This window comes from Hakea prostrata, chromosome 7 (genome assembly GCF_041222555.1).
Source record: "Hakea prostrata isolate BN-2017 chromosome 7, UWA_Hpros_2, whole genome shotgun sequence".
Lineage (NCBI taxonomy): Eukaryota > Viridiplantae > Streptophyta > Magnoliopsida > Proteales > Proteaceae > Hakea > Hakea prostrata.
This window is the reverse complement of record NC_142606.1, coordinates 22581128-22593825: the sequence shown is the minus strand read 5'-3', so window position 1 is coordinate 22593825 and position 12698 is coordinate 22581128. Positions and strand designations below refer to the sequence as shown.

The following is a 12698-nucleotide window of genomic DNA, read 5'->3' as shown; positions in this document are numbered from 1 at the left end:
CTTGACGAAAATATAGCAAAGAGACATGCTGTATTTAAAGATTCTTAGTTAGAAAGATCATTGGTATCTTCCGGGCCATTTCTAACAAGTGGACCACATCAAATGGCATGACTTGTCTGTCTTATTGTTTTACCAAAAAAAATAAAGGGAAAACAACCACTTTAATAAATAAATAAACTATTTTCTTAAAAAAAATGTGATTAATAATTTTTTAAATATCTTCTTTACTTAAAGGAATAATCTAAGAAACTCCTAAAAGTCAACACGGTTTGCATAAGACAACATTCAATTGTGATTTTAATGATTAAATTAAGATCAGAAATTGTTTTTTTTTTTTTTCTCTCTCTTTGTTTCTCTTCTTTTCGATAGTTTTACATTAGGTGGTGGGAATTATTACATATACTATAGGGAGAGTTGAACAACCCTTCAATGGTAATTTATATATATTTTTTTTTACCCTCTAATTAATCTGTTAAATTCCATTAATGGGTGATATAATCATCAAGTAACATCTAAATCCTATGTAATCTGCAAACATCCATCCATAAATATGAAACTGATTTTAAGTATTATAAAGAGATTCTATTTTTTACATGAAAGCTGTTATGAATATCTTAATATTATATGTCAAATACTCAAAAAATATATATATTTAACACCAATACCCAAAAAGAAATGGAGAAGGCAAGCTACATGATGCAAGGAAGCCTAAATGTCAAAGGCCGAGAAAAAAAATCATCAATAATTAATGTCATAATTAATGTGTTCCCTCGCACATATATACTTCATGTTTTGGAAAGAACCCCCACACACATGTACGTGAGAATGGAGACATCGACACACAATTGGACACAAAAATGAATCATATTGTTCGCATGATAGTATAGAATCTGTGTATCATTCGGTGTTTGGATGTAAGTACTTACGATTGGACACAAAACGATCATATTATTCTCATGAAAGGATAGCATTTTCACATCATTTATGTTTGGGTGTAAGTACTGACCGTATGCCACGATTGAATATCCCATTTTCTGTCACTAGTTTTGCTCTCAAAAATTATATAATACATGAATAATTTCATTAGAAGTTTTTAATTTTTGTATGATGATCTTAATGATAAATTAGTCTAACTTATTTTGAAAACAATGTGAATTCTTGAAAACGGCATCATAATAAATTCAATTCAATTTGTTACCCATAACTAAAATAACTTCCACGCATAAAAAAGAAGGCCAAAAAAAAGTCAGTTTTGTTGCAATGTACCATTATTACATATTCTATAAAAAAAAATTTTGATTATATAGATTTTCCATGTTTATAATTGGGACAAATGATGGGTATCATGAGTTCAACAAGATGGTTAGCAAGGTGTAGGTCAAAATCAAATACATCAAGGTATGGTCCCACACTTGACGTGTGGGCTTAGGATTTGTTGACCATTCAAATCATATTATTCACTTTCTTTTAAGAATGGAAAAATTATTTCAAAAGAGACACATAAGATTCTAAAATATTTAATTTGCTAATAAAACTCATCCTATAAAAAGACAAGGACAAATTGAGTCAAAAAAAACTTTCACTAGTAAATCACTACTAATAAACCACGTAAGCAAGACTTTGGTAAATACTTGATTTGAATTTCTTAGGGCCTGCTTGATTACATGAATCCGGAAATTTCAAATATCTAGAGATTTCAAATCTATGAAGTCGTAATTTATAAAATCAACTGTTTGGTTAATTAAATATATGGAATGAAATCTGTGGATTCATCTGTGATTTTTATGAATGCGTAAATGTTTAGCGTTTTTATAGCAGAGATGAAATTTTTGGATTTCACCCCATACCCATAAATCTATAGATTCATATTTTTAGTATAAAAAATTGAATCTCTAGATTTCATGAATAGAGATTTTTGAGATTTTCACAACCAAACAAGTATAAATCTTGCATTCATGAATCCAGACGTTTGAAATCTTTGGATTCATGTAACCAAACAGGCCCTTAAATATTTTAAAAAATCTTCATGAGAGAATTACTTCCCAGGTCTAAACCTTAATCAATATGATCAATAATCTAACACGTTTAATATATGGATTATTTGCCAACCGAAAATGACACAAGTTTGTTGTAGATAATCTATATTTTGAAACACTTAAATGTCTTTCTTTAATTTCTTAAGATTTTAATTCGGTGTGTTTTTCATGTCACCAGAATTTGACCCGGTAAACCATGAAATCAGATCAGCAGGATTCACATCCTCTATAATTCCTCTCCCTACAATTCCCTCCTAGGATTGTGCCATGTGGCATTTAAGTAATCTAACGGTTACCCAATTCAAATTAAATTTGAATTTATTTAAACTCATTCATAAATTTGAATCCATCTGGGTTCACACTTCTCATCAATTAGGACAGAGGGTTCTGAACCAAAGAAGAACACCAACACGCCACAATGAATGAGAAGCAAAACAGTAACCATATCAGACAAAAATCAAAGTCAGCTTTAGAGTATTGTACAACTCAAATGTACCATCAGTCAATGAAAGACAAAATGAGTTGAACCACCCAACTCCCCATGGTTTCATTATTTCATAAGTAGAGCTGAAGCTGCAAGAAACAAGCCACTGTCATGAATGATCAGAGATTCACCAACTTGGTTCACTGCTTTGATCAGGATGAGCTCATTGTCGTAGCTAGATGGTTTTTAGTTGAAATGCATGGCTTATATCATACTTAAATTAATTGTTCAGATTTGTATACTTAGATTAATTGTTCAGATTTGTATTAATAGAATAATGGGTGATTATATCACACTTAGATTAATTGTCCAGATTTGGATTAATAGAATAATGGGTGCGATCACGTTTAGGTAGACTTATTTAATGGTGCCAATTACCCACAAGTTAAAAAAGCCTAATGGGTGCCGACCATATACAGTTAGGAGTAAGCTCTTTCTTTTGACCGCCAAACCCCAAACCTCAAGCAAAGCAAATTGGGCAGCCAAGACAACCTTCTTTTTTTGAAGTCGGTAGCTTATGTTAGGGGTGGGGACTATACTGCATATACCATAGAGAGCATCGATCCCGTGACTTCTTCACGGAGAGGTGTCACTCACCATCGACTAAGCAACCCTTTGATAGTGGTCTAGACAACCTTCCTCAGTCGTGAAAACAAAACTTCAATCCAAAAACTATATATGTTCCTAGTGCCTGGTGATTCCTATCTTTCCGGCTGTTGAATGAATGCTATATGATTAGTTATATCCACACCATCAGATTTTACATATGCATAAAACCACATCCTAAAATCCCTCAGTGTGGATTTAAAAACTTTTAAGTTGTGGTTTTACACTTTTATGTAGGGGTGCAAGTTTGGCCTTGACGGCCTTGACCTGCTCTATGCCCACCCTGAGCCCGAATAGGGCTTGGACTCAAGATTTTGGCCTTGAGGGCGAGTTAAAACCAAAATATTATGGCTCTGACTAAGGCCAAGGGCGGGCTTGGGATTACTCTTTGGCCCACCGGGCTTGTCCCGACCCATCCCTGATTTTTTGCCCTAATCCTAACCCTGATTATGACCCTAATTTTGTCCATGATGTTTGATCTTAATGAACTAGGAATAGGAAAAAAGATAAGCCAATCAGGGCCAGGGACAAGGCCAAGTATAAGGCCGATCAAGGCTAGGTCCAATCAAGGCTAGGCACAAGGCCAGGGCCAGGGAATAAGCTTGGCTAGGCCCTGTATGGCTTAGGGTTACAGATACTAATCCTTGGCCCTGAATTAGGGTCAGAGCGAGAATGGGCTTAGATTAGAATATATAGGGTTGGGCTTGAGATTGCAAAAGCCTAGCCCAGCCCAGCGCAGCCCTACTTTTATGTACATTCAAAATTGGATGTGGTATCAAACAGCCTACACAAGGAAGGATAAGAAAACTGGACGTAGAAGATCTGTATTCCAAGGAAAGCAAGAAGAGTCGAACTTTTTCTCAGACAAAAAAGAGGGGAAACTGAAATGTGGCATCTACCTGGCTTTTTCATTGTCATATGTGGCACAGACAATTAACTAAAAGTTATTCATCCAAAAAAATGAACTAAAAGTTAGTTTGCCACTAAGTGAAAAGGTAGACAAAAAGAGACTGAGATATGCAGTTAATTCGTCCTCCACAGAAAACAGCTAAGCATGCAGTCTATATTTTCATATCATACGTTTTTTTTTTCTGGTCGTCTATATTTTCCTATTGAAACACATCATATATATGTCGTAAAATCTTACCCCTGCTGTTGCACATTTGCTGCTCACATGGTTTACAGACCTTCAAACCCACTTGTTTCCTGGTTTCAACACTACTGGCTCTACCTTCTGATGCAGCTTCCAAAGAACCGTATAGGATTCAAACTCCAAAAGCATTCTCAGTTGTATTGACCTCCTTTAATAACTTCACCAATTCAAACATGGTTGGTCTCCTCCGTGGCTCATCAGCGGTGCATGCCCTGGCAATGGCAAGCACATGCTTCATCTGATCCTTCCATTGGTGCAAACATTCAATGCAAGGATCCAACACTTCATCCTCCCTCCCATTTGCCATCATCCATCTTACCCATCCTACCAGATTGCCACCCTCAACATCTGCCTGCCCAGTTGGAGCTCTACCAGTAAGCAGCTCCAGCATTACCACCCCAAAGCTATAAACATCCCCTTTGGTTGTCGCCACCATGGTCTGCCCATACTCAGGAGGTATGTATCCAAATGTCCCAGCAAGAACAGTACTCACATGGCTCTCACACGCACTAATAATCCGTGCAAGGCCGAAGTCAGACACACGTGGCTCAAATTTGCTGTCCAACAATATGTTGCTTGACTTTATGTCCCTGTGAATGATGTGGGGAACAAACCCATGATGCAGAAAAGCAAGTCCCCTTGCTGAGCCCAGACAAATTTTAAACCGAGTTGGCCAGTCAAGGGCCTCCACTGCATCTGCCAGGTTCCTCAACCAAACATCAAGGCTGCCATTCTCCATATATTCATAAATCAGGAACCTCTCATCCCCATATACACAGTAACCCAGCAATGGAATCAAGTTCTCATGATTGACCTTTCCTATTGTCTCCATCTCGGCCAAGAACTCACGGTCACCTTGGAAATGGCCCCCATTCAGACGTTTGACAGCAATGGTTCGACCTTGTGGTAGTAATGCCTTGTACACTGTGCCAAACCCACCGTCACCAATGATATGAGTCTTGCTGAAATTTTCTGTGGATGATAAGATATCAGCAGGGTTCAAACGTTGCAAAGAGTGCTCAAAAGTTGCGATGTTGATGCTCAGTGGCTCCTTTGGTTTGTTTCCCAGAAGCTCATCAATGGTGGCTGGCTTAACTTCATTTAGAGGATTGGTTTTGCCTTCAGAAAGAGTTCCAGCTTCTTGTCGCAGCATCCTCCACCTGAGCAGAAAACAGAGCAAGACAAGGAAACTAAGAATTGCACCAAGGACAATTCCCAACATTGAAGCCGCCGTAAGAGCTGTTACAGGTGGGTAGTGTCTCAAAGAAGGGAAGATGGGACCAGCAGACATACATGATTTAGCAATGGCACAACTTTCTGGGACATACCCTTTGAACTGGTTGCCCGAAAAATTGACAAATTCAAGGCCTGCTATGCCACAGATATCACAGGGAAACCATCCTCGAAAATTGTTGGATGAGACATCAAGGTATGTTAGTGAAGCAAGGCTGGAAAGTGATGGAGGCAAGCTCCCAGTGAAAATATTTTTATGAATATCCAAGGAAGAAAGGGTGGTCAAATTGGAGATTGCATCAGGTAGAATGCCAGAAAAGAGGTTGTTGCTGGCATTCAGAAACAAAAGAGAGCTCATTTTAACATTACTTCCAGTGACTGAGATGCCTCCTGATAGGGAATTTAGGCTAACATCTATGTAGGTCAGCCTTCCCATACTGAAGATGGATGATGGCAAGGGACCAATGAGCAAGTTTTTGGACAAATCAAGCTTCGTTAAGCTAGGCATCATATACCCAAGCTTGTCAGGTATTGAACCAGTTAACTGATTATGTGAAAGCAGAAGAGCCTGAAGGTTTCTTAGTTCAAGGAATGATGGTAGAGCAGGACCTGTAAGATAATTGAATGATAGATCAAGCTGAGATAAGTTTTCCAAAGCAACAACACCATGGGGGATGCTTCCATTAAGCCTGTTTCCTTGTAAAAGTAATTCACTTAAAACACTGCACTGCTTAATTGCTTCTGGAATGGGACCCATAAGTTTGTTATAGGACAGATCTAACATGCCATAGTGCTGTGTGAACTCTGAATCCGGTAATGGTACATTTTGAAAACCAGAACATATCTCATCAGGAATAGGACCAGATAGATGGTTATGAGATAGCACCAGATTGTCAAGCAGTTTCAGCTGGGATATCGTTTTGGAAATTGGACCTGTAAGTCTGTTCGAACCCAGGTCCAAAGATATTAAATTTGTACAGTCAAAAATCTCTGTTGGGATTCCTCCAGTGAACCTGTTCCCATGTAGTGACAGATTAGTCAGGTTTTTCAGCTTACCAATTGAACTTGGTATGAGACCTTCAAAAAGATTATTATCCAATAGCAGGACCTCTAGAGTGGAGATCCTACCAATGGCCTCTGGAATCTGACCCTCAAGAAGATTGTTGTCAAGCGCTATCTCCATAATGGTCTCTGAATCCCAAAGTTGCTGAGGAAGTTCACCAGAAAACTTATTGTTTGACAATTGGAGAGTAACCAAGGGCAGCTCCATTAAATAACCTGGTATCTCCCTATGCAGTTTGTTCCCAATCAGCGCCAAATCAGAGAGGTTCAAACATCCCCTGAATGAGTCATCAATATCTCCTGTGAATTCATTCTCAGAGAGCCAGAGGGTGGTCAGAGAATTGCCCTCACATATTTTTGGTGGAATTTCACCAGAAAGCTTGTTTGAACTAACCTTGAAAGTGGTTAGATATGGCAACTTCAATGGTGGTAGAGATTCAGTAAAAGAGTTCTTTTCTAATGTAATCGAGTTCACACTTTTCCAGTTGGAAATCCAAGAAGGGATTGGCCCTGATAAATTATTTGAAGTAGCAGAAAATGTACCAATTGATTCAATTCCAGCTAGACCCTCTGGCAATGGACCAGAAAAAGAGTTGAAGGATAGATCTAGATCGAAAAGCTTCTTGCAGTTACCCAACTGACCGGGTATCAATCCACTAAACCCTGCATGATTTGCAAAAAGAATAACCAGATCTGTGAGCTCACCAAGGCCCACAGGAAGGTCACCCTCAAAATTGTTCCACTCTATATTTAAGAATGTTAAGCTTTTCAGTTTAGAGATTTCATCGGGAAACCTTCCTGTGAGTCTGCAACCACAAATATCAAGGTGCTTCAGATTCCTCATATTGCCAACAGTCACTGGTAATACCCCATTGAGATTGTTGTATCCCAACTTCATATACTCCAGGCCAGTCAATCTGCCAACTTCTGATGGTATAGGTCCATTCAGCAGGTTCGAAGAGAGATCAAGTGTTAAGAGTGCCCCCAAATTTCCAATCTCTGAGAAAATCCGTCCTGTGAATCTGTTGCGACTGGCATCCAAATACAGAAGCCTGGAAAGATTTCCCAAGCTAGAAGGTAGACTTCCTGAGAAATTATTCATGCTAAGGTCCAGAGATTCCAAGTTACTTAGCTTCCCAAGTTCTGATGGAAGAGCTTGAGAGAATGAATTTCCATGGATGGACAGTTCAATCAGGTTTCCAAGCAAACCAACAGTAGAAGGCAAACTGCCAGACAAGCCGTTATCATCTAGCACAAGTTGTCTGAGAATTTTCAAGTTTGAGAGAACTGGAGGCAGAGAACCAACCAAACTGTTACCACTCAAATCCAGCAGCTCTAAATTCTCCAAGTTCCACAAATTATCAGGGATACGACCAGTAAAGGCACAATGGCTGAGGTTCAGAAGTTTCAGATTTCGGAGTTCTCCAATGCAGCTTGGAAAAGGAAGCATGAAAGGTAACCATGAGAGGTCTATTTGGTGAACTTCGGAACCTACACATCTTATTCCAGACCAGTTGCATGGCACTGCTGAGATGAACCAGCTATTTACTAATTCCTGTTTTTCAGAAAGAGCTTTTCTGAGATCATGTAATGACCCAAGATCACCAAAGGAATGTGCCTCACAGAAGGATACATGGAGTAGAAAGAGTATGATGATGGTGAGACTATGAAAAGCTGGCCATCTAAGAGCTACTGCCGACATTATCCTCCTGCTTTTGTGAAACAAGAAACTGCAATGAAAACTAGTAATCCAATACTCCCACCCTTTGGACTGAAAGAGATTATCTGGTGCAGGATAATAGCAAAGAGTCAATTGTCAACTACACCGTAATAACGCTGTAGTAGCACATATTGCTTTCAGGTCCAACTGATGCTTGTTGATTTTAAATGTGATGGATTAAAATGCCTGAAAATGTAAAATGAAAAACTTCCATTAGTCCTACGGCATGTTTTGGGGCACATGGAAGCAGCAGTCTTGACAATGATAACATTATATTCTTTGTCACATAGGGATATGACAAAATCCATCAGATTTGCAAGAGAGTTGTTTTCATCCATTTCACATTTAAGAAACAGGATACAGAGTAAGTACATTTCCTGTACTCCTACAGCCAAACATTACCCTTAATGTGGAAATAACACAACCCCCTCCCCCCACCCCCCGCCAAAAAAAAAACAGAAAGATAGGAAAAGTAATTCTCAGGTCTCACTAGGAGTGGGAGAAGACAGACGACTCAAGAATTAACACTACATGAATGGTGGAAGTAAATCCAATGGTTAACCATAATAGATTTCAAATAGATCCATTTTTCCTATATTTCAAAGTAGATGAGACTAACAACTTCAAAAGAATTTTAAGTGAAGATATATACTACAAATTGTCTTTTGAAAACAACATACGGGACAAAAATGGGTCCAGCTTGTACAAAACCTCAATTACAACCAAAATTGCATAGAGATAAAGAATATCTTAGGTGCATTTATAGTCTGCTATTAGAAATAGAATTCAGAATACTTCTAGTTCCATGGAAACTCTTTATATTTCTGGCAGAGATTACAAAATGAGGTACAGGACTGGAAGATGATTTCAAATCAAGAGTAGCTTATATTATTATAAACATACAAAAATAAAAACAAAAACAAAAAAAATGGTTACCTTAACTTGGAAGGCAACTCTTCAATTTCCTTGTAACAGAGGTATAATGGAAGTCGCTATTTCACAACATCTTGCATCAGCTTCTCTGCAGGTAAATTTGGTAGGTAAAGGAACATGGAATTATGTCAAAAAGTATCCTTCAAAGGATTATGCTTCAATAAGTACATAATCAACCCTTACCTTCCCCCTACCCCCGGGAAAAAAAATAGTATCTCAACAACAAAATACAAGAATTATTGTAAGCACACGAACTTCCAATTGAACCTCGTTAGATAGTTCAAGTTGAATTATTATGTTGTGAGAAATGAACCCCAAGTAGAGTATTAGAAATAACACAGCAGCAGCAACAACCAATGATAATTCAGGACAAACAGAGAAGGAAGTGAAAAATTCATGAACAAAAAAGTATGTGTAATTAGAAGTGTAAAGGAAATCATGATACACCTTTAAACTCTATAATAAAAGATTAAGAAACAGTTAAGCATTTAAAAGAAATGACTACAAAACTAAAAAAGGATTCCCATATACTGGGATGACAATGATCAAACACCACCCTAGCTACTGATAGGAAGCGCTGAGTCTGGATCCTGTACTTGTACAATTAGGTACATAACACCCTCAGAGCCAACTGCATGGAATCCAATGCCTCAGAAATGAAATCACTCCACTGTGTTTCCCATAATTGTATCCATGTGACTGGGTGTCATGTACCTCTCATTGTACAAGTGCAAACATTCGGGATTTGAAAGAACCAAAGGCTAAAGGATGCAAGGATTAATCAACAACACCAAATGCAAAATTTAAAAAGAAAACTTTTTGAGTGAATTACGAACCAACAAACCTAGTCACTCTGCGAAGCAACTGAAGGGCCGCAATAAATAGGTCATTATCGTCTCTCCTCTTTCACTCACATGGGCAAAGAGAGCTACCATTAACTAATTCCTCTCCGTGAGGTCTAATACGACCTGGTTCAAGCCAAACTCGTACGCAGACCATGAAAGTAGTCAAAAAGCAAAGGAGCGAAAACCGTAACGTGAAAACATAAGATTTCAGAGCAACAGTAGTGAAACTTCAAATATGTATATGTATGGAAAGACCTAATGAGGCCAAAATCCGGTGGGAAGGAGGGAAAGAGGAAAAAACTGAGTTGAACTATAACTCTCAGTTTCAGCAATAAAAGGTGAACGGAGACATGGAAAATCTCAGCTTCGAACCCCGTATGGGCGCGATCTTTTAAAGACACTGGGCTCGAAAAAGATTGGCTCGCGTACGAAGCAAAGAAGAGCAGTAATATGTAACGACGAACCAACCAGTACCGACTACCGACTACGGAAGAGGACAAACTAGTGGGGGGGAAGAAGAGGAAAAAGGAAGAACTATAAGAGAAGAATAAAAACAGGTGTTGAGTGCCTCGCGTTGGTGCCTTTATACACGTGGGAGGATAGAAAATGAAAAATACGAGAAAATGCTCCGAGAATCGCTCCACTTCGGCCATTAAATGAAAATGCCAAAGCAAAACCATCAAAGAAAGAGTTCACTAGAGATAGAGATTCAGAGGTGTTAGAAACCAATCAAAAACTCACAAGAATAATTTAATAAAACTGGACAGGAAAGAACAAGTTGAAGCTCCTTTAGAGGTGTTAGGCTTTCTTTTTTTTCTCTCCTTTTTAAATCCCGAGAAGAGAAAAAGCTTGGACGTATTGTATTTCCATATTTATTCATAGAATTTCTCGGATAGGCAGAGAGAGAAGAAGATCAGAGGTCATAAAATCTCTCTACTCAAATTTATTCTACTCATAGAATTCACTAGACTAAAAATCTTGACAGTAAGGTTAAAACCAAAGCAGCATGGAAGAAGTATCAATGCTAACTAGCAGAAATAAATCTTAAGATTCGAGTACCGATCACGCAACTCTTTCATCAAAGCGAGAAACAAAGCTAAACTTGCTCTATCGATCAGAAACCAAAAACTAACCTGCAAAGTAGAAACCTCCGAAACACATTAAACTTCTGCAATCGAAATAAGAGAAGTGAAGAACAGTCATTTATCAATACACAATCGAAATCCGAAACCGCCTTTAAGAAGCAAGCAGACGAGTAGATGAAAAGCAAGAAGTTCGCCAGAGAAATAAATATAGAGTAGATAAAGAGGCTAGGGAAAGTATCTTACAGATAATAGCTGTGGTGGTCCTCTTGAGCTATGAGCGAGACGTCCGTACGATTCCGCCATGAAAGAACTTCCAGACTCAGACGTTCAGTGCTCAACTTCTTCAACCCCAGTCTCCATTTTAAGCCTTTCTGCAGCTCTGCGTCTCTGAGCGGGAGATTCGATTTCTCTCTCTCTTTATCACGCGGGTCTTTTGTAAGAACGGGCACGCAAAGCGTGAGGCCTGAGGTACATGTTCCTAAGCCGTACGATTATAACTGCAAGAGAGGAAAATAGATCGACGCCGTTGATTGGCCTCTCACCATTAAATATCCGTACGTCCTCCAGTTGGAGACTTATACCATTAACGGAAACTCGGAAAGGGACCACACGTCGTTACGTCAGTTGATACTTTCGTGACTCGTGACTCGTGAGTCTCATGATACTGCGATTTTGTTGAGTTTTTTCTCGGGTATTCGGGTTAGGAGTTTCGGATCTGTATCGCAATTGCTACCGAAAAACCGGATCTGTAAAGTTGAAATTTAAGCGGGAGAGAGATTATATGGTTAGAGTAATATCCTTATAATTTGAATAAATTGCATTGGCACCCCAAAATAGAAGCTTTAAAGCAATGACACCACATTTTCTATTTGAAAAAATACATATGTCTTATTCTGTTAGAATGGTTGGTTACTCTATCATCATTATAATTTGAACAAATTACATTGGCACCCCAAAAATAGAAGCTTTAAAGCAGTGACACCTCCTCACTTTCTATTTGAAAAACACATAGGTTATATTTTGTTAGAATTGTTAATTATATTACCACAAAGATTATTATCCCTTCTCTATTAAACTTATTTTCCAAGAAATCTTATTCTCATTTACTAAAAAATAAAAACAAAGAAAAGGCATTGGACATGAAGACATTGTAGTTGGATTTTTTTATTTTTTTCTCCTCAGAATTTGGTAAGGGCATTTTTAGAATTAAAGAAAAATAAACAATAAGTTAAGGGTTTCACTAGCGGAATTGACTAATGTGTTCAATGAATTGGGGTATGTGTGTTTTTCAAATATAAAGTGGGGGTGCCAGTGCAATTTGCTCTTATAATTTTATTACAGTAATTTCATTTAAACTCTAAGTTTTACTTAGGTAACTTTTAACCCAAAAAATGGTGTTCTGCATTTACCTCCTTGACTAAAATATTCATATATTTAATTATTTAGTTTTATGATTGTCCATCTATTTGTAAGATTAGCATTACATATATAAATTTTGATCCGACAACTGAAAAATTGGGATATGCTTGTAATTATAACTA

At 38.0% G+C, this 12698-nt stretch overlaps 1 protein-coding gene across 3 annotated transcripts; it reads right to left on the bottom strand.

The window, feature by feature from the left end:
* Window positions 1-4007: 4007 nt before the first annotated feature.
* EMS1 (Leucine-rich repeat transmembrane protein kinase) lies at window positions 4008-11482 on the bottom strand. 3 transcript variants are annotated; one of them, XM_089164213.1, is made up of 4 exons: window positions 11401-11482; window positions 11206-11240; window positions 9231-9315; window positions 4008-8480 (listed from the first exon to the last, which is right to left on the bottom strand). In XM_089164213.1, exon 4 carries the CDS (start codon window positions 8274-8276, stop codon window positions 4392-4394), a length of 3885 nt encoding a protein of 1294 aa, XP_089020339.1. In that variant the 5' UTR covers window positions 8277-8480; window positions 9231-9315; window positions 11206-11240; window positions 11401-11482; the 3' UTR covers window positions 4008-4391. The 3 variants fall into 3 exon arrangements, with proteins under 3 accessions (XP_089020339.1, XP_089020341.1, XP_089020340.1); XM_089164215.1 differs by lacking the exon at window positions 11401-11482 and having other exon boundaries at window positions 11206-11299; XM_089164214.1 differs by lacking the exons at window positions 11206-11240; window positions 11401-11482 and adding an exon at window positions 10064-10568.
* Window positions 11483-12698: the final 1216 nt, after the last annotated feature.